This window comes from Hylobates moloch, unplaced genomic scaffold, assembly GCF_009828535.3.
Source record: "Hylobates moloch isolate HMO894 unplaced genomic scaffold, HMol_V3 SCAFFOLD_3, whole genome shotgun sequence".
NCBI lineage: Eukaryota > Metazoa > Chordata > Mammalia > Primates > Hylobatidae > Hylobates > Hylobates moloch.
Window position 1 is genome coordinate 31,093,525 of NW_026652278.1, and position 24,979 is coordinate 31,118,503.

Here is a 24,979-nt window from a genome sequence, read left to right on the forward strand (position 1 = left end):
TAAACTAGGCGGGCAACAAAGGAAGCTAGATCGCTAACCCAGGCGCAAAGCTTGCTGGGGATTGTAGTTCTTCAGAGATGAGGTCGGGCCGCTCCCTCGCCGCCCTGAACCGGCGGCTAGACTGCGCATGCGTGTCAGTGGCGCTAGCGGCGGACCCGGCTGGGCAGTTCCTTCCCCAGAAGGAGAGATTCCTCTGCCATGGAGTCCTACGATGTGATCGCCAACCAGCCTGTCGTGATCGACAACGTGAGTTGCGTCTTTCCTATCTATAAGGGGACTTGGGCTCTCCTCCTCGAAAGGATCGCTTCCCGGGGTTCAGCCTGAGCCGCCGGCTCTTTGTCACTGGCCCGGCCTGTCAGGCGCTTTCAGCCACCGCCGCCTCCTTCCTCCCCTTATCACATAGTCCGCAGGCAAGGCGGCCAGCCAGCAAAAGTGTGATGGAGAACTCTGGAGTGGATAAAGGAAAGAGTTATAGTCCAAGCCAGTCCTTGGGCCCTTGGCTCTAGGGGCCTTAACCGCTGTGTGAGAGCCTGTCGCCCGCCCTCTCCCTTGTTTCCGATGGCTCTATTGGTTGCTCTGGCTGTCCATCTTGGCCAGTGATACCGCCTCTTAGTCTTGCCGGATGAGGCTAGGCCTCTGCGGTGATTGGCTCACGCCCCTGCCGTTCTTCCTGGCCGCCATATTGTTTTCCCTCTTGAAGGGGCGGGGCAGTGCTCCAGGTCTGTGGGTATTGGCTTCCGGGACTCTGGGTGGTGGGGCCTAAAGGAGAGGGCCCGCCCGCGAGTGGAGAAAGGCTAAGTTTTCCTTCGGTCTCAGCCGGCTCTGCGGCTTGGTGGTATGGATCTGGGTGGGGCCCGAGAATCTGGTGCCAGAAACTGCTGTAGGATGTCAACTATTACTGTGATTATAAATTACAAAGTTGATAAAGGTCGAAAAGAAAGGAGAGTGACAAAGCAAGTAGAGAGGTTGTCCTCCTCTTTGGAACCCCTAGTTCTTAGGGGGAAAAAATTACCAAACTTAATATTTGCCTGGCGCTCTAGCGCTTCCAGGGCATTTTCACATACATTCGAGTTGGATCCTCACAAAAACTGGACGCATAGTTTAAAAGCAACTTTGATCTTCGTGTTACCTATGAGAAAACTGAAGCGCGAAGACGTAACGTGAGCCCAAGGTCACATAGCAGAGGTGCCCTAAATCCAGTACTTTATCCGTCTTCCCTTTTGCCAGCACCATGCAGAAGCATCAATATTGACCAATAGAAAGAATCTAAATACTGCTCTTATTTTGGGGGGAAAAGAGAAAATTGTAAAACGACTGCATTTCTGCCTTCGATTCGAAGCTTTAGTCCCACAGAGACATACCTTTCTGTGTCCCTTGTAGGTCCCTCCATTGAGGCAAAACTACCAGTTCTCTCTATTGTAAGCTGACTTTGTCAGATTCCCTTTGTTGATTCAGCTCTTGGGACCTTAGGCATATTACAATGTTCTCGTTTAAGCTTCAGCTCTCTTAGGTAGATAGGAATTACTATCCCCAGTGTATGCAGGGATGTTAAATAACAGATTTCAAACCATCCAGCTTAGGAATTGAGGAGCCAGTCATCAGACTGAGATCCAGTTCCAAGTTGCTCGCTTTTTCCAATATATTTTTGTTGTTGTTTTCATTAAATTTTCCTTCTCTCCAGGGGTATTTTGTTTTTATTATTTTGTTTTCATTATTCCCCCTTAGAAAGGGGCAGGATTGAGCTCAATGAGACAGCTCATTTTTTTTTTCTTTTTTTTTTTTTGGAGACAGGGTCTCGCTCTGTTGCTGAGTCTGAAATGCGGTGGCGCGATCACAGCTCACTGCAGCCTCAATCTCCTGGGCTCAAGTGATCCTCCCGCTTAAGCCTCCCGAGTAGCTGGGACTGCAGGCATGCGCCACCACCCCTGGCTAATTTTTGTATTTTTTGTAGGAAGGGTTTCACCATCTTGTCCAGGCTGGTCTCAAACTCCTGGGCTGTTGTGATTCTCCTACCTTGGCCTCCCAAAGTGCTGGGATTACAGGCCTGAGCCACTGTGCCTGGCAGAGACACCTCTTTTTTTGGTGTGGGGTGTGGAGGGAACAGGATCTCGCTTTGTCACCCAGGCTGGAGTGCAATTGTGTGATCTCAGCTCACTGCAGCCTCCGCCTCCAGGTTCAAGAGATTCTCCAGCCTAGACTCCCAAGTAGCTGGGATTACAGATGTGCACCACCACGCCTGGCTAATTTTTGTATTTTTAGTAGAGACGGGGTTTCACCATATTGGCCAGACTTGTCCTGAACTCCTGACCTCAAATGATCCACCCGCCTCGGCCTCCCAAAGTGCTGGGATTACAAGCATGAGCCACCACACCCAGCCCAGATACTTCATTTTTGAGAGGATCTTTTTGTCTCTCTCACTAGACTATTAAATCCTGTGGAAAAAGATGATATTCTCCCACAGGTTTAGTGGTGTTGGAAAAAAAAATTTAAGAAAGATGGTATTCCTTTAGTCTCACTTCACCCACTTCTCTCCACACACACACACAGTATACCTAGGGTCTGGCACCTCTGTGTGCTCAATAAAGGTTTTTTCATTGGATTGATAGGTGATTGGATAAATGACTGAATATCTCTATCAAAGTAACAAAGATATTCCTAAATAAAGAAAAGATGGGGAGTTTTCTCTAGTTAGTTACTGCAGATAATTGAGTAGGACTTTTTGTTCTTGATGTTGATTTTCAGAAAGCACTATGATTTCTGTCTTTAGCCAGGCTCTTTGTGCTTCTTCTGCCTTTTTCTGAGTTGTCAAAAGGAAAAATATATAGAAATTCAATTTCCTGTTTTCATCAGCAATGCAGAAGGAACAACCTATCTATCCCACCAGCTCCTTTGCTTCTTGAATTGCTAGGCAGGAGTTCCATCTCCAGCCATTTTCTTTAATATCACTTACACTAATGCGTCTTAGTTTTTTTCTTTCTGTTTCCTGGTAGTATGTTTCAAAATGCATTACAGCAGTGATGCATTTTTAGTTTCAAGATTTAAAGAATTGACTTGTCTTTTTTTTTCCCCCTCTGGGAAAACATGTCCTTTATTATGCCAGTATTTCTGCCAAAAGGTGAAGTAGGAGAAACTTAAGTCATTTTCCTATTAGTATTTGCTGAATATCTGCCACATTTTTACATTTGGGGTCTCAGTCCTTGCTGTTTAACAATTGGGGGGGTTCATTTTGTTTTTATTATTTTCAGGATGGTAGATGTATAGGAAACATTATTTGAAATATCTGAGACAACTTATTACATATAATGAGAATAATGTATCACTAGCTATGTTAACTCCATAGCTTAACATGTTGCTACACTTTATTTATGGGCCAAGAAGAGTATAATCAAAAGAATGCAGGAGAGAGAAAGCAGGGAAAGAGCCCCATTAGGTTCACAGCCTTTCCCAATCGTAAGACAACTGTGACCACTCCTTTCATCTTACTCTGGCATCAAGTCATTTCATCAGAATTTAATGAGGAAAATGGAGAGGCAGGTAGGTGTGTGCTTTAATGACAACAATAAAGTGATAGGTATTTTTTTTAATCACCCAAGAAGCTTTATGATGATAGGTATTTTTTAAAACCAAATATAACTCATTTCTTCCCAAAGACATATCATAGAGAATAGTGTAAGATAGGAGCAGCTCCTAGGCCACATTTTGAGGACTACACTTTGATCAGAATACCATGTTTATTCCGAAACTCAAATTTTTCCTAAGATCCAGGCCAAATGTGGTGGCTTACTCCTGTAATTCCAGCATTTTGGAATGGCTGGAAGATCGTTTGAGCCCAGGAATTGGAGACCAGCCTGGGCAACATAGTGAGACTTCATCGCTACTTTAAAAAAAAGAAAAATTAGCCAGGCTTGCTTGGTGGCATGCACCTGTAGGAGGCTGAGATGGGAGGATCACTTGAGCCCAGGAGTTTGAGGCTGCAGTGAGATCGTGCACCTCACTCCAGCCTATTTAAAAAAAAAAAAAAAAAAACTCGTAAGTTTACAGTTTTGCCTAAACCTAAAATGGATCAACCTAAATGCAGGCTCTTCAGAAGTTCAACAATAAGCTAAGCATTTGTTTGTTTTGCTTTGGATGTAGTGCTGCTTCAGCCCCCTTTAAAAAAAAAAAAGAGGGCCGGGCGCGGTGGCTCACGCTTGTAATCCCAGCACTTTGGGAGGCCGAGGCGGGCGGATCACGAGGTCAGGAGATCGAGACCACGGTGAAACTCCGTCTCTACTAAAAATACAAAAAATTAGCCGGGCGTGGTGGCGGGCGCCTGTAGTCCCAGCTACTCGGAGAGGCTGAGGCAGGAGAATGGCGTGAACCCGGGAGGCGGAGCTTGCAGTGAGCCGAGATTGCGCCACTGCACTCCAGCCTGGGTGACAGAGCGAAGACTCCCTCAAAAAAAAAAAAAAAAGAGAGAGAGAGAGATACTTTAAACATACAGAAAAATTCGGTGTGGTATGTAACAAGCACCCAGGTAGCATGTGTCTACTACCCAGATTTAATAAATATTGACATGTTGCCATATTTGCTTCAGTATTTTTTTTGCTTTAGTGTTCCCATCCACCTTCATGTTTTAAGGAAATAAAACATTACAGATATAATTGAAGACTCTTTGTACCCCTCCACAACCCTATCTTTTTTTTTTTTTTTTGAGACAAGGTCTCACTCTGTTGCCCAGGTTGGAGCTCAGTGGCACAATCAAAGCTCACTGCAGCCTCAGCTTGCCAAGCTTAAGCAGTCACCCCACCTCAGCCTCCCAAGTAGCTGGGACTACAGCCATGTACCACCTGCTCAGCATTTTTTTCTTCATTTGTAGAAATGGGGTCTCCCTGTGTTCCCCAGGCTGATCTAGAACTCCTGGGCTGAAGCAGTCCTCCCACCTCAGCTTCCCAAAGTGCTGGGATTACAGGCATGAGCCACTGTGCCTGGCAACCCTATCCTTTCTCTCTGTTTTACAAATAACCCGCAAAACAACCATCATCATAAAATTGTCCTCCTTTTATACTCAGGAAGATAAGTCAGGAGAATTGTGTTGTTCAAGGCCAGCCTGGGCAATACAGCAAGACCCCCATCTCTTTTTTTTTTTTTTTTTTTTTTTGAGACGGAGTCTCGCCCTGTCACCCAGGCTGGAGTGCAGTGGTGTGATCTGGGCTCACTGCAAGCTCCACCTCCCAGGTTCACGCCATTCTCCTGCCTCAGCCTCCCGAGTAGCTGGGACTACAGGCGCCTGCCACCATGCCCGGCTAATTTTTTTTGTATTTTTAGTAGAGACGGGGTTTCACCGTGTTAGCCAGGATGGTCTTGATCTCCTGACCTCATGATCCGCCCACCTCAGCCTCCCAAAGTGCTGGGATTACAGGCGTGAGCCACCACACCCAGCCTGACCCCCATCTCTTTAAAAAAAAAAAATGTGCTCCTTTCCACCTATGATTTTTTTTAATTTTTAATTATTGTTTGCTTTAAATTTTTTTTTAGAGATGAGGTCTTATTCTATCACCCAGATTAGAGTGCAGTGCTGCAGTCGTAGCTCACTGCAGCCTCAAACTCCTGAGCTCAGGCAAACTCCCTGCCTCAGCCTCCCAAGTAGCTGGGAGTATAGGAGGAGTAAGCCACCATGCCTAGATGCATCCATGATTTTATGTACATATGCATTTTAAGTTTGGCAGGGGAGTGTGCTGTTTGTGTTTTGAAAGTTTACTTAAGTGCTATCATCTTACTGTTATCTCTTTTTATTATAGCAATTTCAAACATACAAAAGGAGAAGGAATCGTGTAAGGAAAATCCATATGTTCACCTAGCTGTAACAGTTATCAAACTCTTGGCCAGTCTTTTCAACTACATTGCTGCCCATTTCCCTCTCCCACATTCTTTTTTTTTTTTTTTTCCCTGAGATGGAGTCTGCTGTGTTGCCCAGGCTGGAGTGCAGTGATGCTCACTGCAACCTCCACCTCCCTGGCTCAAGCAATTCTCCTGCTGCAGCTTCCCGAGTAGCTGGGACTACAGGCACGCACTACCATGCCCAGCTAATTTTTGTATTTTTAGTAGAGATGTGGTTTTGCCATGTTGGCCAGGCTGGGCTGGAACTCCTGGCCTCAAAGGATCCACCCGCCTCAGCCTCCCAATGTTCTGGGATTATAGGCGTGAGCCACCACGCCCAGCCCTACACTCATTTAAAAACATAATCAATATACTATTATCATGCCTAATCAAATTAACAAGAACCCCTTAATCTTATCAGTTATCTAGTCAATGTTCAGATTTCACTAATTGTCTAAAAAATTTTTTCTTTTACAATTTGTTATCAGCTTTTCTGATCCTAATGCTGATTCACTTAAGTTTTTAGGGACACTAGAATTAGCTGAGGAAATGAAGTCAATGTATTTATCTAACACTGTCACTTGCAGTGTGATATTCAGGCTGTTGGCTGTACAGCTTCAGCAAGAATCCATCCCTAGCTTGATAGAAAAGGTGAAGAAGATATAAAGATATTTTCGCTGTTCAATTATGTATATTTTGCAAGCCAAGGATGTGCTTCACACTGAGCTAAGTCCTCTGAAGGTAAAAAAGAAATCAGATACCATGTGGAAGAAGAAACATCACCAATTAGTGGCTGGAAATGCCTAGAATACGGATCTCAAACTCAATGCCTGCAGAAGCCAAGCAGGAATGGAAATATACTCAAAAGAGAAGAGAGAGAATAGCCTGAAAGGCACCTCTTCCAGGCTGGGAAATCTGAAAGGTGCATTGAATTGAGCATGCCTGACCAAAATGTTAACTGCTTCTCCTTTCTATCCAATTGTCCCCATGCAGGAACACGGGCCTAGTGTTGCCAGATATTCTGATTTTAAAAAATTTGTGTATTTATCGAGGTCAGGAGATCAAGACCATCCTGGCTAATACGGTGAAACCCCGTCTTTACTAAAAATACAAAAAATTAGCCAGGCGTGCTGGCGGGCACCTGTAGTCCCAGCTACTCGGGAGGCTGAGGCAGGAGAATGGCTTTGGACCCGGGAGGCGGAGCTTGCAGTGAGCCGAGATCGTGCCACTGCACTCCAGCCTGGGAGAAAGAGCAAGACTCCATATCAAAAAAAAAAAAAAAAAAAATCGTGTATTTATTTATTTATTTTGAGACGGAGGCTTGCAGTGGTACAATCTCGGCTCACTTTAACCTCCCCCGTGTGAGTTCAAGAGATTCTCCTGCCTCAGCCTCCCGAGTACTGGGACTGCAGGCACGTGCCACCACACCCATCTAATTTTTTTTTTTTTTTTTTAGATGGAGCCTCCCACTGTCGCCCAGGCTGGAGTGCAGTCGCGCAATGTCAGCTCACTGCAAGCTCCGCCTCCCGAGTTCACGCCATTCTCCTGCCTCAGCATCCAGAGTAGCTGGGACTACAGGCGCCCACCACCTCGCCCGGCTAATTTTTTGTACCTTTAGTAGAGACGGGGCTTCACCGTGTTAGCCAGGATAGTCTCAATCTCCTGACCTCGTGATCCTCCCGCCTTGGCCTCGCAAAGTGCTGGGATTACAGGTGTGAGCCACTGCGCCTGGCCTTATTTTGAATTTTTTATATATATTTTTTGAGGCAGAGGCTCACTCTATCGCCCAGTCTTCAGTGCAGTGGCGAGATCACGGCTCACTGCAGCCCTGACCTCTTGGGCTCAGCCTCCCAAGTAGCAGGGACTATGGACCTGCACCACCATGCCCGAGTAATTTTTAAATATTTTGTAGGCCTGGTATGGTGGCACATGCCTGTAATCCTAGCACTTTGAGAGGCCAAGGCAGGTGGATCACTTGAGATCAGGAGTTCGAGACCAGCCTGGCCAACGTGGTGAAACCCCGTCTACACTAAAAATACAAAAATTAGTCGGGCATGGTAACGCACGCCTGTAACCACAACTACTCAGGAGGCTGAGACAGGACAATCGCTTGAATCCAGGAGGCGGAGGTTGCAGTGAGCTGAGATTGTACCACTGCACTCTAGGTGGGTGACAAAGCCAGACTCCATCTCAAAAAAATTAAATATTTTGTAGAGACGGCGTTTTGCCATGTGGCCCAGGCTGGTCTCTCGAACTCTTGGCCTCAAGCAGTCCTCCCGCATCTGCCTTCCAAAGTGATGGGGTGACAGGCTGGGCCACCGCACCCAGCCATACTTTTTGTTTGTTTGTTTGGTTGGTTGGTTGGTTGGTTGGATTTGAGACAGGGTCTTATCTTACTCTGTCATCCAGGCTGGAGTGCAGCAGTGCAATTACAGCTTGCTGCAGCCTTGACCTCCCAGACTCAAGTGATCCTCCGACCTCAGCCTCCTGAGTAGCTGGGACCACAGGCACACAACCACCATGCCCAGCTAATTTTTGTATTTTTTGTAGAGATGGGGTTTCGCCATGTTGTGCAGGCTGGTCTCGACCTCCCGGGCTCAGGCAATCTTCCTAGCTCAGCCTCCCAAGTAGCTACGAGACAGGCATGCATCACCATGCCTGGCTAACTTTTTGGTATTTTTTGTAGTGATGGGGTTTCTCCATTTTGGCCAGGCTGGTCTCAAACTCCTGGCCTCAAAGTGATCTGCGCGCCTCGGCCTTCCTAAGTGCTTGGATTATAGGCATGAGTCACCACACCCAGCCGAGACTACTCAAGAAGCTTCTACCAGGCATTTTTTCATTTGGCCTTGCCAGAGTGAATAACAAAGACAGTGGCAGCTTATTTGCCAGGTACACAGTTCCTAGTTGTAAATACTGTTAAAGAAATGGACATAACCCTTTTGTATGCTCTTGAGCAGAATTTATGTGGCTTGAGCAGAATTGAGGCAGCTCAGCTGTTCCTCATTCTCCACTGATTCTTCACCCTATGACTGGCCTGGCAGGCCTGCTTGGAGGCTGCAAGGACATGCTGGGTCTGGTTCCACCTTGTGCATCACTCCCAGTGCTGCTTTCCCCTTTGCTGAACCGCCTCTGCCTGGGGCTTCTGTCATTTCAGCTGGTCATTCAGGTTCCATACTTTAGTTTCTATCTGCCAGTCATTCGCACTTGATTTTAATTTTACTCAGCCAGCATCTGTTGAGTACCCAGCAAATGCCAGATACTGCCGAAATGTACTTTAGCCTTAAGGAGCTTCTACTGAAAAGAGACGAAAGTGGAAACCTTACATTGTAATAGAAAGCAGAATGAAGGGCATGCCACCTCGTGGTGCAGGTAATGGCGATTTGCTGTGAGATAATAGGAAGATGATCATTCATTCCAATTGGGGATGTTTCTTCAGGAGGAAGGTGATGATATTTGAACTGGGCATTTTATACTCTTTGCTAGGAAGGACAGAGAAGAAAAAACAAATCTGACTTCATAATCTGCCTATTTACCCAGACTCTAGTCCTTTTGCTAGTAAACTAAAAATCAAATACCCAGAAAAATCATCTCTTAAAAATATCCAGGGTCTGAAGGACAGATCTCATCCTCTCTTGTTTTTAACCTCTGCCGGGAGACCCAATTAGTCTGTTGGCATCACCACACCCAGATGAAGGCAGTGAGCAATCATTGGAAGCCTGAGCAAACAAGTTCTAGGAGTTCCCTTCTTGCCTGTCCGTGCCTTGCTCTCAGAGCCCTTGGGTTTGTAGGCAAATTCCCCCTCCTTCCCAGTCTTTCAGCTCACTTGACAGCTGCACCTTTTCCAGGCTCCTTGTTGTACTGCCCAGTCCAATGAGTTTGCACATTGTCTTCTGTTTTCACTCTCTTCTGTTGGCAAAGGTTCCTGCTCCCTTAGAGAACTGGCTGCCCTGCTCTCCTCTCATACCACTTTCTCTGCCTTTCAACCACTTCTTTTTTTTTTTTTTTTTTTTTGAGGGGGAGTCTCACTCTGTCTCCCTGGCTGGAGTGCAGTGGTGCGATCTTGGCTCACTGCAACCTCCACCTCCTGGGTTCAAGTGATTCTCCTGCCTCAGCCTCCCTGAGTAGCTGGGATTACAGACGTGTAGCACACCTGGCTAATTTTTGTATTTGTAGTAGAGACAGGGTTTTGCCACGTTGGCCAGGCTGGCCTTGAACTCCCTGGCCTCATGTGATCTGCCCCGCTTCAGCCTCCCACAGTGCTGGGATTACAGGCATGAGCCACCACGTCCGGCTTCCTTCAACCACTTGCTTCCTCCACCAACCTCTGTCTTGCCAAAGGCAAGCACCAGATGGCCAGTCTCACTCCCCCTCTTCCTGCAGAAGAGCAGGAATAAGAGAGTCAAGGAGGGAAGCAGGCATGTTGCTGGGAAGCCTTTGGTGCAGATAACCTTGGCTACTTAGAGTCTCCTGGTGTGTTCAGTGCTTGCAGAGTGGGGTCAGGAAATACCACACTCCACCCCAGGAGAGTGGTCAACAGGCAGCAGGAAAAGGCTTGCCCCAGCTACGGGTCCGGCTGCAAACCATGTTGGGTTAGAAATGTGAGGATATCAGGTGTGGTGGTAGAAGAGTTAAGAAGGAAGAGGAGGCCGGGCGCGGTGGTTCATGCCTGTAATCCCAGCACTTTGGGAGGCCGAGGCAGATGGATCACAAGGTCAGGAGTTCGAGACCAGCCTGACCAACATGGTGAAACCCGTCTCCACTAAAAATACAAAAATTAGCCAGGCATGGTGGTGCGCGCCTGTAATCCCAGCTATTCAGGAGGCTGAGGCAGGAGAATCGCTTGAACCCAGGAGGCGGAGGTTGCAGTGAGCCGAGATTGTGCCACTGCACTCCAGCCTGGGTGAACAGACTGAGACTGTCTCAAAAAAAAAAAGGCTGAGCGCGGTGGCTCACGCTTGTAATCCCAGCACTTTGGGAGGCTGAGGCGGGCAGATCACGAGGTCAGGAGATGGAGACCATGGTGAAACCCCATCTCTACTAAAAATATAAAAAAATTCACCAGGCGTGGTGGCGGGCGCCTATAATCCCGGCTACTCAGAGAGGCTGAGGCAGGAGAATGGCGTGAACCCGGGAGGTGGAGCTTGCAGTGAGCTGAGATGGCGCCACTGCACTCCAGCACTGAGACCCGTCTCAAAAAAAAAAAAAAAAAAAAAAAAAAAAAGGCCGGGACGTGTCTCCGCCTATAACCCAGATTTGGAGGCCAAGGCAGGCGGAAAATTAGCCAGGCGTGCTGGTGGGCGCCTGTAGTCCCAGCTACTCAGGAGGCTGAGGCAGGAGAATGGAGTGAACCTGCGAGGCAGAGCTTGCAGTGAGCCCAGATTGCACCACTGCACTCCAGCCTGGGTGACAGAGCGAGACTCCATCTCAAAAAAAAGGAAGAGGACAGGTTGTATCTACAAGCAGTATTAAGCCTTGACATCTGTCCTGCACAGGGTTGGTCTCTGTGTCTAGAGTCAATGTTTACATTGATTGGGCCCTGGGTGGTACCTGAGATGCTGGGAGAACTCAGATTCTTTTCTGGATACCTCACTCGACATACCAAGTGTTGGAGCAGCAGGACTGTGGTTCTCTTCTATTCTCAGAGTAGGCTTTAGTCTTTGCTTCTCTTTACCATCAGGAGACCAAGGAGTAAAAGGAAAGCATAGTTAAAAAGAAAACAACAAAAATCTCCCAAAGCATAGTGCTCTGCCCTTGCGATAAGAACCAGACAGCACATGTTCCATGGGAGTCCATTTCAAGCATGACAGTGCTCATGGCGGTGTCTGTCACAGAGGCCCTGGAAGCTGGGAGGGTTCAGGCCTGAGCCGGGAAAGTAGGTTAAAAGCACCCCAGGGTGGTGTAACAAGGAGTCATGTGCTTTTCCCACCTTATGTTCCTGAACTTGGCTGCTTTGATGCTTCTAGGTACTTTCTTCTTTCCCCAGGTTTTCTGTCTTTTTCTTCCCTTTATTACTAGTATTTTTAATTCCCAAAGCAAATGTTCAATGTAGAAAAGTCAGAGACCACAGAAAAATCACACAATACGGCTGAGTATACAGTGAGAATCCTCCTCACCATCCTATTTCCACTTCCCTTCTTTTGGTGTGCATTCACCTTTTTCTAAGTTCAAATAAATGTATATATTATATGCAAATATGGGCCAGGCGCGGTGGCTCACGCTTGTAATCCCAGCACTTTGGGAGGCCGAGGCGGGCGGATCACGAGATCAGGAGATCGAGACCACGGTGAAACCCCATCTCTACTAAAAATACAAAAAAAATTAGCCGGGCGTGGTGGCGGGCGCCTGTAGTCCCAGCTACTCGGAGAGGCTGAGGCAGGAGAATGGCGTGAACCCGGGAGGCGGGCACTCCAGCCTGGGTGACAGAGCGAGACTCCATCTCAAAAAAAAAAAAAAAAATTATATGCAAATATTAGGTTTTTTGTTTTTTTTCCTGTGAGACAGAGTCTCACTCTGTCACCCAGGCTGGAGTGCAGTGGCACAGTCTTGGCTCACTGTAACCTCTGCCTCCCAGGTTCAAGTGATTCTCCCACCTCAGCCTCCCAAGTAGCTGGAACTACAGGTGCCCGCCAACACGCCCGGCTAATTTTTTATTTTTACTAGAGACGGGGTTTCACCATGGCGGCTAGGCTGGTCTCAAACTCCTGACCTCAAGTGATCTGCCTGCCTCTGCCTCCCAAAGTGTTGGGATTACAAGTGTGAGCCACTGCGCCCGGCCGCTTTCTTTTCTTAAATAAAAATGGTACCATATAATGTATTTTTCCTTTTGTATTTGTGATAGTTCTGACTCCTCATTCTCTCTCCTCTTTCCTCAGGGATCCGGTGTGATTAAAGCTGGTTTTGCTGGTGATCAGATTCCCAAATACTGCTTTCCAAACTAGTAAGTCATTCTGTAGCTTAGACGTTATGGAGGTTCATCAGCTTTGTTACAGGCCCAGCCCTATAAGGGACAGGAGCTGGGTTTGGAGTCAATAAAGGAAAATAGTTGCCTACATGGTATAATTCGAGAGGCATAGACAAGAGGCCTCTTTTTAAAAATCCAATTTTATCTGATGCTAAAAAATTTTATCATTGGTAACTCATTGCTTTGGAGGATTGCCTCTTGGTGGAGCCCTCCTTTTAAAATTCTCCTATCACCCAGGCTGGGGATTAACATTTAACCTATCCACCATCTTTTTTTTTTTTTTTTTTTTTTTTTTTTTGAGACAGAGTCTCGCTCTTTTGCCCAGGCTGGAGTGCAGTGGTGCGATCTCAGCTCACTGCAAGCTCCGCCTCCCAGGTTCACACCATTCTCCTGCCTCAGCCTCCCGAGTAGCTGGGACTACAGGCACCTGCCACCATGCTGGGCTAATTTTTTTGTATTTTTAGTAGAGATGGGATTTCACTGTGTTAGCCAGGATGGTCTTGATCTCCTGACCTCGTGATCCGCCTGCCTCAGCCTCCCAAAGTGCTGGGATTACAGCCCTTCTACCATCTTAATGGGGAGTTTCTCAGAACTTTCCTCCTAAGGCAGAGAGACTGTAGGCAGGAGAAGAGCACAGAGGCTTACAGGAAGGGCTTAAAGTGGGAGGGAAAGGAAGAGGCTATCTGTCCGATCTATAGCATCACAGTTTTTTTTGTTTTGTGAGACGGAGTCTCATTCTGTAGCCCAGGCTGGAGTGCAGTGGTGCAATCTTGGCTCACTGCAACTCCTGCCTTGCAGGTTCAAGCAATTCTCGTGCCTCAGCCTCCCAAGTAGCTGGGATTATAGGCATGTGCCATGACGCCCAGCTAATGTTTGTATTTTTAGTAGAGATGGGGTTTCACCATGTTGGCCAGGCTGGTCTCAAACTCTCGACCTCAAATGATCCACCTGCCTCAGCCTCCCAAAGTGCTAGGATTATAGGTGTGAGCCACGGAGCCCGGCCCAACATCACAGTTTTACTTAGAGGTCCTGGGAAGGGGACTAAGGACACTAAAATGTTTTGAGTTAATCACTCCTTTAGAAATTCTCATTTCCTCATCTTTCTTGGTCTGTACATACACTGGAGAAAGAGAACTAGAGGTATTGAATACTCTAAAAATTTGTTTTCATAATTTATAATAAATATAAAATATGAAATAATATATAAATAATACATGTTCATTTTAGAAATTGTGGAAAATACAGAAAAGTATAAAGAAGAAAATCAAAATAAACTGTGACTTCACTCCTCGAAGATAATCTCAGTAGAATTTGAGTGTGTATGTACATCTATACATCCTTCCTGTGTTCTGTCATGAAATGAAAAATGATGGTCCTCCTCACTGTCTTTTCTAGTGTGGGCCGACCCAAGCACGTTCGTGTCATGGCAGGAGCCCTTGAAGGCGACATCTTCATTGGCCCCAAAGCTGAGGTAATTCCCAGGCCTACAGAACAAGCCTCAAGCCAGCAGGGGACCTTCATTATTCACCACATGGAACATGTCCCAACATTTGGAAATACCCATAAGTAAAAGGGGCAACTTTCTCTGAAAATCTCCTTTTTGATTCTCTCATCCTAGGCTTAGGTGGTTTATTTTTCCCAGGAACAGCCTGTGGTCTTGGAGAAGAAATACCTGGGACCTCACTTTGGGACACACTGAGACCAGTCTAGAAAACAGGGCTGTTGTCTTCTTCTACATTCTGTCACTGCCTTGTCAGTGATCAAATTTACTGTGTTTATTATTTTTTTCACAAAAAATATTCAGTGGGGAGATCCTGGCTGGGGTACCCTAGGGATGAGTTAATTCACACAGCTTTGGCAGAGCCCTCATGCAGCCTCTCATAAGCAGATAGCAGAATCGCTGTTGCCATCCTTGGCTTCAAGTGCTGAGGCCCAGAGGTGGGAGTCAAGAGATTGTGTCCTGGAACCAGGCAATGAGGAAAATGCCTCCTGCCACTTGCCCTAGAGGCATCTGAGGGGCCGTGGAAATGCAGAAGCCCCCTGCTTTGCCAGCTCCTCAGAAATGAGGGCAGTTTGCAGCAAACAGTATATAGCGTTGGAGAATGAGTGCTCACCCTTAGCCCTGGGCAAGGACAGCAGGGTGGGAGCTCAGGAAGCTGAGGCTTCTTTGCGAGGGATTCAGCTTGCACTGCTTAGCCTTGGGAGAGCAGGGTCCTGGGCGGAGCCTGACTGCAGCCGCAGGTCCTGTTCTCTTTTCCCAGGAGCACCGAGGGCTGCTTTCAATCCGCTATCCCATGGAACATGGCATCGTCAAGGATTGGAACGACATGGAACGCATTTGGCAATATGTCTATTCTAAGGACCAGCTACAGACTTTCTCAGAGGAGGTGAGGATCCTGTGTGTAGGGCACTCCTGTAGGGTATGCAAAGCTGTGTCAAACTCCTACCCTAGAGATGATGAGGAGGATGATGATCACTGCCAAGAGTGCTGGAGCCATTTGATTTTCAGGCATATTCAGATTTAATCTTAACACCATTCCTATGAGATGTAGGTAGTATTATCTCATTTTACAAACAAGGGAACAAGTTCAGAAAAGCCAAGTCGTGGCCGGGCGCTGTGGCTCACACCTGTAATCCCAGCACTTTGGAAGGCCGAGGCGGGTGGATCACGAGGTCAGGAGATTGAGACCGTCCTGGCTAACACGGTGAAACCCTGTCTCCACTAAAAATACAAAAAAATTCCCCGGGCGTAGTGGCGGGCGCCTGTAGTCCCAGCTACTCTGGAGGCTGAGGCAAGAGAATGGCGTGAACCCGGGAGGCGGAGCTTGCAGCGATCCGAGATTGCGCCACTGCACTCCAGCCTGGGTGACGGAGCGAGACTCTGTCTCAAAAAAAAAAAGAAAAGTCAAGTCGTATTTCCAAGGTCACCTAGTGAACAAAGGGTAGAGATGGAATTCAAACCTATGTCTTTTAGAACTCAAAGCCTGTGCTCATTAACTTCTTTCATCCATACTGGAGTGCAATAGCTCACTGCAGCCTCGACCTCCTGGGTTCAAGTAATCCTCCCATCTCAGCCCCACCCCCCACCATGCCAGGCTAATTTGTGTGTGTGTGTGTGTGTGTGTGTGGTGGGGTTTTGCTCTTGTTGGCCAGGCTGGAGTGCAATGGCGTGATCTAGGCTCACTGCAACCTCTGCCTCCTGGATTCAAATGATTCTCCTGCCTCAGCTTCCCAAGTAGCTGGGATTACAGCATGAGAGCCACGGCATCTGGCAAATTTTGTATTTTTTGTACAGACAAGGTTTTGCCATGTTGCCCAGGCTGGTCTCGAACTCCTAGGTTCAGGCAGTCTATCCACCTCCACCTCTCAAAGTGCTGGGATTACAGGCATGAGCCACTTTGTGCAGCCTGTGCTTATTAACTTGTGAGGAAGTAACTCTCCATTCAAAAATGTAAAGGGAGGCTGGTCACTGTGGGTCATGCCTATAATCCCAGCACTTTGGGTGGATCTCTTGAGCTTAGGAGTTTGAGACCAAGTTGGGCAGCATGGCGAAACACCACCTCTACTAAAAACACCACCTCTACTAAAAAAATAGCTGGGTATAGTGGTGCGTGCCTGTAGTCCCAGCTACTTGAAATGATGAGGTGGGAGGACTGCTTGAGCCTGGGGGCGTCGAGGTTGCAGTAAGCCAAGATCGCACCACTGAACTCGCAGCCTGGTGACAGAGTGAGACCCTGTCTCAAAAAAAAAAAAAAAGAAAGAAAGAAAATGCAGAGAGGTGCAGATTAGGTGTATCAATTTCCAGGTGCAGGTGGGATGTTTTCAGTTTTGGTTTTTTTTTTGTTTGTTTGCTTTTTTGAGATGGAGTTTTGCTCTTGTTGCCCAGGCTAGAGTACAATGGCGCAATCTCGGCTCACCGCAACCTTCGCCTCCCGGGTTCAAGCGATTCTCCTGCCTCAGCCTACCTGAGTAGCTGGGATTACAGGCATGCACCACCACGCCCGGCTAATTTTGTACTTTTAGTAGAGACGGGGTTTCTCCATGTTGGTCAGGCTGGTCTCGAACTCCCAACCTCAGATGATCCGCTGGCCTCGGCCTCCCAAAGTGCTGGGATTACAGGCATGAGCCACCGTGCCCGGCTGTTTTGAGACAGTTTTTTTAAAGCAGTGGTCCCAACCTTTTTGGCACTAGGGACTAGTTTCTTGGAAGACAGTTTTTCCATGGGGGTGGGGGTTTGGGGTGGGCAGATAGTTTTGAGATGAAATTGTTCCACCTCTGATCATCAGGCATTCAGTTCTCATAAGGAGTGCCCAACCTAGATCCCTCACATGCGCAGTTCACAGTAGGGTTCATACTCCAGTGAGAATCTAGTGCCTCGGATGATCTGACCGGAGGTGGAGCTCAGACAGTAATGCTCGCTTACCTGCCACTCACCTCCTGCTGTGCAGCCTGGTTCCTAAGAGGTCACAGACTGGTACTGGTCTGCGGCAGGAATTTAGAGTTTCACAAAATATTCTTGACAGCTGGAGATACACAGTAGACACAGGAGCCTGTATAACAATCTTGGAGGACAAGGAGGGGAGCTGGGGGGCACAGCTGAGGACAGAATGAAATGTTAAAGTGGGCACTAACTTGAAAAGTTGAGAAACCTACTTGGGCAGGGATAGTTGACAGGCACAGCTTGCCTTTCTTTGGAGGCTGACAGAAGTCCCCGGGCTCTCAAACCAGCAAGGCAGGGTCTTCTCCCCCAAGACTAATGAAGATGGAAATCTGGCCTTGGCCTCATTGTCTCCCGGGCTCCTTTCACCAGCATCCTGTGCTCCTGACTGAGGCGCCTTTAAATCCACGAAAAAATCGGGAACGAGCTGCCGAAGTTTTCTTCGAGACCTTCAATGTGCCCGCTCTTTTCATCTCCATGCAAGCTGTACTCAGCCTGTGAGTAGCAGCTGGCTAGCCCGGCCCCTGCGGGGAAAGCAGTCCTTTGGCACAGCTGAGGCTGGCTCTCCTCTGGAATGGTTCAGAGTAACTTGAGCCCCCTCTGCTAGGGAAAGGTTAAAGATGGTGGGAAAGAGAGAGAGGCTTTTGCGGAAACTGAGCACTGAGGCTTCGTAGTTGAAAGCAAAGGAGGACATGTGGCTGCTATTGACCACATCCCAGTGTCAGGACTCCTAGCGGGTTTGGTCCCCAAGGCCTTGGCTGGGCCTGCCGAGGCAGCCACATGCTGCAGCAACTCTTCCCGGAGGCCCCTGTAATGTGTCCACTTATTATTCAGCACTTACTGTGGCCGGCTGCTCCACCAGGCTGCTGAGACAACCGTGATCCGAATGCCACCACAGTCCTTGTTCCCATCCCCTATGGCTCCTGTCACACTCTTACCCCGCCTCACACCAGAGTGAGGTCTACGGCAGAGATTATCCATGAGTGACCTATACATGGGATTTATTTGACCCCATTAACAAACTGTGAGCCAGCATTTAAAAATCAAGAGCTGTCCCATCAAAATCCAAATTTTTGGCTTCTCTGAAAAAATGGGAAGATCTGGGCATGCCGGGCACACATTCCCACAGGGCAAAAATCAGCTAGAGCTGAAGAGCGGCTGCCACTTGAGATGGGGCTGGCAAGCCCACCCTCCCCACAGCACGTCCATGCTCTGTTGGCCTCTCCGCACTGAGCAGGGGGTCAGTTGCCTCACTTGCCTTTTTTTTGGAGGGAGGCTGACAAAGGTTCCCGGGCTCTCAAACCAGTAAAGCAGGGTCTTCTCCTGCCTTTGTTTTTTATGGAAGTGAAAAATATTCTTATTTTTCTTTACTCTTGCTTTTCCTGCCTGGCCCCTGTTGGCATTTGAGGGTTTTTCCTTTTGTCTAGAGAGTTAAAACTGGCCCCTAGGCTGGGTCTCTGAAGCAGCTGAAGGCCAGGCCATCTCAGACAGGAAGGCCTGCTCTTCTGGGTGTGGGGAGGGAACTTGGAGAAGATGAGCTCCTTCCGTTCAGGTATTTCATGGCTTGCTCCAACACCCGGGCTTCCTTAGTACCCAGTCCATTCTATGGCCCGTGGAGAGAGGCAGGCCCAAGCTTTAGTTTAGCTGACATTGAACTCTAAATAAAGAAGTGTATTTATTCCCAGCGTGAGGAGGCAGTGCTGAGTGACGGTTTGCCCTATTGCTTCAGTTATGCTACAGGCAGGACCACAGGGGTGGTGCTGGATTCTGGGGATGGAGTCACCCATGCTGTGCCCATCTATGAGGGCTTTGCCATGCCCCACTCCATCATGCGCATCGACATCGCGGGCCGGGACGTCTCTCGCTTCCTGCGCCTCTACCTGCGTAAGGAGGGCTACGACTTCCACTCATCCTCTGAGTTTGAGATCGTCAAGGCCATAAAAGAAGTAAGTGCTGTCCCCTGGGCCTAGGGATGGAGTGGGGGTTGGGAGCATAGCACCCAGGACCTTAGTGACCTGCCAGTGAAGCCAGGCGAAGCACCTGCCTGGGGGTCCCTGGCGAGGCCTTGTTCTTCCCAGCCAGGTCTCCCCCATGTCACACTGACAGATTCGCCTTGATGACGTGCTGCCATCTTGTTGGGGGAAAGGGAGCTGCTTCCATTTCTTCATTTGGGTGATGGCTACATAGGGGCTCAGTTTGTTTTTTATACCTTATATGCAAATTACATAGGGTTTGGTTTTGTTTCATTTTGTTTTGTTTCTGAGATGGAGTCTCGCTCTGTCACCCAGGCTGCAGTGCAATGGTGTGATCTCGGCTCACTGTAACCTCCGCCTCCCTGTAACCTCCGCCTCCCGGGTTCAAGCAATCGCTTGAATCCTGCCTCAGCCTCCCAAGTAGCTGGAATTATAGGTGCCTGCCACCACACCCCACTAATTTTTGTATTTTTAGCAGAGACGAGGTTTCACCATGTTGATCAGGCTGGTCTCAAACTCCTCACCACAAGTGATCTGCCCACCTCAGCCTCCCAAAGTGCTAGAATTACAGCATGAGCTACCACGCCTAGTCCTGGTTTTTTTATTTTTATTTTTTTAACATCCTTGAAGAAGTCATAATACATTTAAAACATTTGTCTTTGTAAGTAAACTGAAACCTCCTGCCACCTGTGGCTACAGGGAAAACTCTGAGCTGGGTAGGACCAGAACCATATGAGTGGTAGAAGGAGAAAGATGCCTGGGCCTGGGCTGAACTTAGGTTGTGGTCTCAGACCTAGGATCCAGAGGCCAAGTTACCAAGCTTGCCCATCAGGAAGGTGGAGCAGTTAAGAACTCATATGCTAAATGCCACCCAGTGAAGGCCAACAGAGACCTCACTGCCCCTGCTTCTGGGCAGCAGCTATAGTGACCATTGGGGCCATCACGCATTTAGACAGGTTTGTGCAGCAGCACATTCCTCCCCTGGGCCTTTGACCGGGTGTGCACCAGATTTCCTGCCAGCCTGACTGTCTTGCTTGGATCTGCAGAGAGCCTGCTACCTATCCATAAACCCCCAGAAGGATGAGACACTAGAGACAGAGAAAGCTCAGTACTACCTGCCTGATGGCAGCACCATTGAGGTAGGTGGCCTGCCTTCTTTCTTTGGTCCCCTTAGGTCCACAAAAGCTCTGGGCCCAACCAGAATTCTCCATCAGGATCTGGAGTCTGGCAGGCCAGTCCCTTTACACCAAGCTTGTCCAACCCCTGGCCCATGGGCTGCACGTGGCCCAGGATGGCTTTCAGTAAGGCCCAACACAAAGTCGTAAACTTTCTTAAAACATTATGAGATTTTTTTGCAGTTTTTTTTGTTTGTTTGTTTTTTTAGCTCAGCAGCTGTCATTAGTGTTAGTGTATATTATGTGTGGCCCAAGACAATTCTTCTTCCAGTGTGGCCCAGGGAAGCCAAAAGATTGGACACCCCAGCCTTACTTACACCCTCTGTCTGGAGCAGCAGAGCTCTTGAGCATGAGTGGCCCTGCCTCCTGCAGCAGAGGCAGCAAGAACTTTGCTCCCTCCCGCTAGAGGGGAGGAAGCTCCTAAGGGATTGTCCCACATCAGTATGAGATTAGGAAGTGGGATGGTTAGTGCCATCCTTCACCACACCTGGGCACAGTGTAGGGTGAGTTACCACTCCCTTGAACCCCCATTGCTAGGAAGACGTTTCCATGAGCAAATAAATCCATGTGTTGATGCCAAAGACCTCTTGGCTGGAAAATGCCAGAGCGAGAAGGAAATATAGGGGCCTCCCCTCACTAGTTTCCGGGAGGCCTATCTTTGTTCCTTTAAGCCCTTGACATGTAGAGTCTGTCTTGAGCCTGGCCTTCATAGCCACCTAGTTACTAAGTGACGTGCAGAGAGGCGTCTTCCATTCCCACTCCCAAAGGGACCTTGGTCCCAGCTCCGACCTCTTCAGCTGGCCCTCCTACCTGCAGATTGGTCCTTCCCGATTCCGGGCCCCTGAGCTGCTCTTCAGGCCAGATTTGATTGGAGAGGAGAGTGAAGGCATCCACGAGGTCCTGGTGTTCGCTATCCAGAAGTCAGACATGGACCTGCGGCGCACACTTTTCTCCAACATTGTCCTCTCAGGAGGCTCTACCCTGTTCAAAGGTTTGTCTCTTCTCTTGGAGCCCTTCCCCTGGAAGTGTTCAGCTCCTGCTCGCTCCAGGCACCCCGAGAATTGACTTGAAGTTCTCCTCTTTGCCCATTCAGGTTTTGGTGACAGGCTCCTGAGTGAAGTGAAGAAACTAGCTCCAAAAGATGTGAAGATCAGGGTAGGAGCATGGTGGGGCCTGACCTGGGTGGAACTGGGCTTCCATGGACAGAGTGCTACCTGGTGTAGCTTCCCTCTAGCTTTGCCCAAGCTCTTCAAGCAGCCATGGCTCTACAAGCAGCGCCAGGTTCCCAGCCTATACACTGACCCTGAGGTCTAGGTCAGCCACAGGGAGGCTGAGTTTTCATTCTCCCTCTTCACACCAAAGGCAGGCAGTTCTAATACCCAGATGAGGCAGGGTACTAGGTAGAGGGCCCCCTGCGTGATCTTTCAGGGAAACTATAATCTTAAGAGGAGACTGACTTACTGTTGCTGTGCCCCCTGCCCAGGTGGCTCCCCTGTCACACAGTCTGACACCTTAGTGATAAGTGAAGGGTGTTGGCTGTCTGAGGAGAGCGGGGATCCTAAAGGAAGGAGTACAGTTCTTGCCGCGGAGTCTGCTTCTCCCTGCCCCCCTGATAGTCCCAGCTTCCCTGGGACCTGTGGGGACTGGAAACCTGCTTTCCCAGATGAGTGGCAGGCTGGCCACAGTGCCCTCCAGAGAGGCCAGAGCTTCAGGCTTGTGTGAAATGTATCCCCTGCCATGGGCAGAAAGAGGAGCATTGTAGGGAAAGGGAGCAGGAGGGCTGGAAGTCTCAGATTCCTCTTTCCCCCTACCTTTGCAGATATCTGCACCTCAGGAGAGACTGTATTCCACATGGATTGGGTGAGTAGCCCTTCCGGGAGTAAGAACAGAACAGGAAGTGATGGCACTGATAACCCCTCAGCACCCTCTAAAGAAAAGCCTGATTTGGTTTGGCCCCAGGGGACTGGTAGGCTCTACACACACCCACTTCTCTCTCACACGGTTCCTCTGGGTTTCCTCCCTCCAGGGGCTCCATCCTTGCCTCCCTGGACACCTTTAAGAAGATGTGGGTCTCCAAGAAGGAATATGAGGAAGACGGTGCCCGATCCATCCACAGAAAAACCTTCTAATGTCGGGACATCATCTTCACCTCTCTCTGAAGTTAACTCCACTTTAAAACTCGCTTTCTTGAGTCGGAGTGTTTGCAAGGAACTGCCTGTGTGTGAGTGCGTGTGTGGATATGAGTGTGTGCGCACTTGCGAGTGCCGTGTGGCCCTGGGACCCCGGGCCCAGAAAGGATGATGAACTACCCGCAGTGGTGATGGCCTGAGGCCTGGGGTTGACCATTAACTGGCTCCTGACAGGGAAGAGCGCTGGCAGAGGCTGTGCTCCCTCAGGTGGCCTCTGGCTGGCTGTGGGGGACTCCGTTTACTACCACAGGGAGACAGAGGGAGGTAAGCCATCCCCCGGGAGACCTTGCTGCTGACCATCCTAGGCTGGGCTGGCCCCACCCTCACCCCCACCCCCAGGGTGCCCTGAGGCCCCAGGCAGCTGCTGCCTCCCCTTGCTGGTCACTCCACTATCGATGCCTCCTGACTGCACACTGAGGACTGGGGCTGGGGTTGAGTTCTGTCTGGTTTTGTTGCCATTTTGGTTTGGGAGGCTGGAAAAGCACCCCAAGAGCTATTACAGAGATTGGAGTCAGGAGAGAGCAGGAGGCCCTCATGTTCACCAGGGAACAGGACCACACTGGCCACTGGAGGAGGGCAGGAGCAGTCCTCCCTCTGAATGACTGCAGAGTAAATGTTCCCAGCCCAGTCCCCTTTCGGGGGCCTTGGGAGAGTTTAAGGCACCTGCTGGTTCCAGGTCCTCGCTTTCCATCTGTTCTTGTTGCAACGTCATCTTCAAACAGTTTTATTTATTCAAGTGTTTGTTCAGTTAGGGGCTGGAGAGGGAGCTCGCTGCCTCCTGCCTTGCTACACTAATGTTTACAGCACCTAAGCTTAGCCTCCAGGGCCCCACCTGTCCCAGCTGATGGTGAGCTGACAGTGTCCACAGGTTGCAGAACCATTTGAGATTGGAAGCTACACTCAAAGACACTCCCACCAGGCTCTTTCTCCCTTTTCCTCTTGCTCACTGCCCTGGAATCAACAGGCTGGTTGCTGGTTAGATTTTCTGAAACAGGAGGTAAAATTTTTCTTTGGCAGAGGCCCCTAAGCAAGGGAGGGGTGTTGGAGAGCCAGTGCCCTTAAGACTGGAGAAAGCTGCAATTTACCAAGTTGCCTTTTGCCACTGTAGCTGACCAGGGGACTATGTTGTAGAGGTGGGAAGGCCCCCTCTGGGCTGATCTTGTGCCATTCTTGACCTTGGACCTGCTTGGTTAAGGAGGAAGTGGGCCAGACCAGAGTGCCAGGAGCTAATGGAGCCAGGCCTGACTCCTAGGAGTGGTCCAAAGGCCTTCAGCCTAGATGGTGCAAAGCTGGGGCCAGCCTGTCTTCACCGGCACCCTCACCTGTGACACCAAGACCCACCCCAATCCCAGACTTCACACAGTATTCTCCCCCACGCCGTCCTATGACCAAAGGCCCCTGCCAGGTGTGGGCCGCAGCAGCAGGTGTGTGTGAAAGCGATGTAGCGCCCCGCGGACCGCAGTGCGCTTAACAAACTCACCTCCCTTCTCTTAGCCCAAACCTGTCCCTCGCACAGCCTCGCACAAACCACATTGCCTGGTGGGGCCCAGTGTACTGAAATAAAGTCGTTCCGATAGACACATCAGCTGGGCCTCTATCTGTCTGTCACCAGGGCCAAGCGGGAAGAGGAAGAGCAGCAGGCCCTGAATCTGAGGTGGTGACTGGGCCTGATCCATCCTCTAGAGGGCACCATTGCACCAGCCAGCCTTGTCCAGGGCATAGCCCAAGTCCCAGCCTGTCAGGTGGATGCAGAGAAAAGGGTGATCACACCACAGCCTAAGTTCAAGAACAGAAGGTCCCACTCCTGTGTACACTCTAGCCCATGGGTAAGACTCAACTCCAGATGACAGGAGCAGCTCTCAACATCGCTGAAATCAAAGATTCTCAAAACCGTCAAGTGAATAAGAAGGCCAGGAGCTTGGCCGGGCACGGTGGCTCACGCCATGCCTGTAATCCCAGCACTTTGGGAGGCCAAGGCAAGTGGATCACGAGGTCAGGAGTTCAAGACCAGTCTGGCCAAGATGGTGAGATCCCGTCTCTACTAAAAACTACAAAAATTAGCTGGGCGCGGTGGCAGGCGCCTGTAATCCCAGCTACTCAGGAGGCTGAGGCAGGAGAATCGCTTGAACCCGGGCAGTAGAGGTTGCAGTGAGCCGAGATCACACCAGCCTGAGCGACAGAGTAAGACTGTCTCAAAAAAAAAAAAAAGAAGGCTAGGAGCTTATTACAGTGCAGTTTCCAGGGCCCATGCTCAGATATCCTGATTAATCACTTCTCCATTTAAAACCTGCACTTGGGAGGAAAATTGCCAGGTCTTTGCCAAATGGTAACTATTTAATCTTCCCAATAACCTTACAAAATATATGTGCTTTTGTTGTCCATTT

At 49.1% G+C, this 24,979-nt stretch overlaps 1 protein-coding gene across 3 annotated transcripts; it reads left to right on the forward strand.

The window, feature by feature from the left end:
* Positions 1 to 97: 97 nt before the first annotated feature.
* On the forward strand, positions 98 to 24,177 carry ACTR1A (actin related protein 1A). Of its 3 annotated transcripts, none has more exons than XM_032179154.2 (11): positions 98 to 246; positions 12,732 to 12,796; positions 14,216 to 14,291; positions 15,082 to 15,207; positions 17,631 to 17,755; positions 18,988 to 19,204; positions 20,278 to 20,370; positions 21,223 to 21,397; positions 21,500 to 21,561; positions 22,226 to 22,266; positions 22,433 to 24,177. In XM_032179154.2, exons 1-11 carry the CDS (start codon positions 199 to 201, stop codon positions 22,533 to 22,535), a joined length of 1,131 nt encoding a protein of 376 aa, XP_032035045.1. In that variant the 5' UTR covers positions 98 to 198; the 3' UTR covers positions 22,536 to 24,177. The 3 variants fall into 3 exon arrangements, with proteins under 3 accessions (XP_032035045.1, XP_032035051.1, XP_058292038.1); XM_032179160.3 differs by lacking the exon at positions 98 to 246 and adding an exon at positions 5,693 to 6,781; XM_058436055.1 differs by lacking the exon at positions 98 to 246 and adding an exon at positions 8,549 to 8,748.
* The last annotated feature ends 802 nt before the right edge of the window (positions 24,178 to 24,979 follow it).

Coding starts and splice junctions, on each gene's coding strand:
- ACTR1A (XM_032179154.2), top strand. CDS start 199: ATGGAGTCCTACGATGTGATCGCCAACCAGCCTGTCGTGATCGACAAC. Junction 14,292..15,081: donor TCATTGGCCCCAAAGCTGAG/GTAATTCCCAGG, acceptor CTCTTTTCCCAG/GAGCACCGAGGGCTGCTTTC. Junction 19,205..20,277: donor TCGTCAAGGCCATAAAAGAA/GTAAGTGCTGTC, acceptor TTGGATCTGCAG/AGAGCCTGCTACCTATCCAT.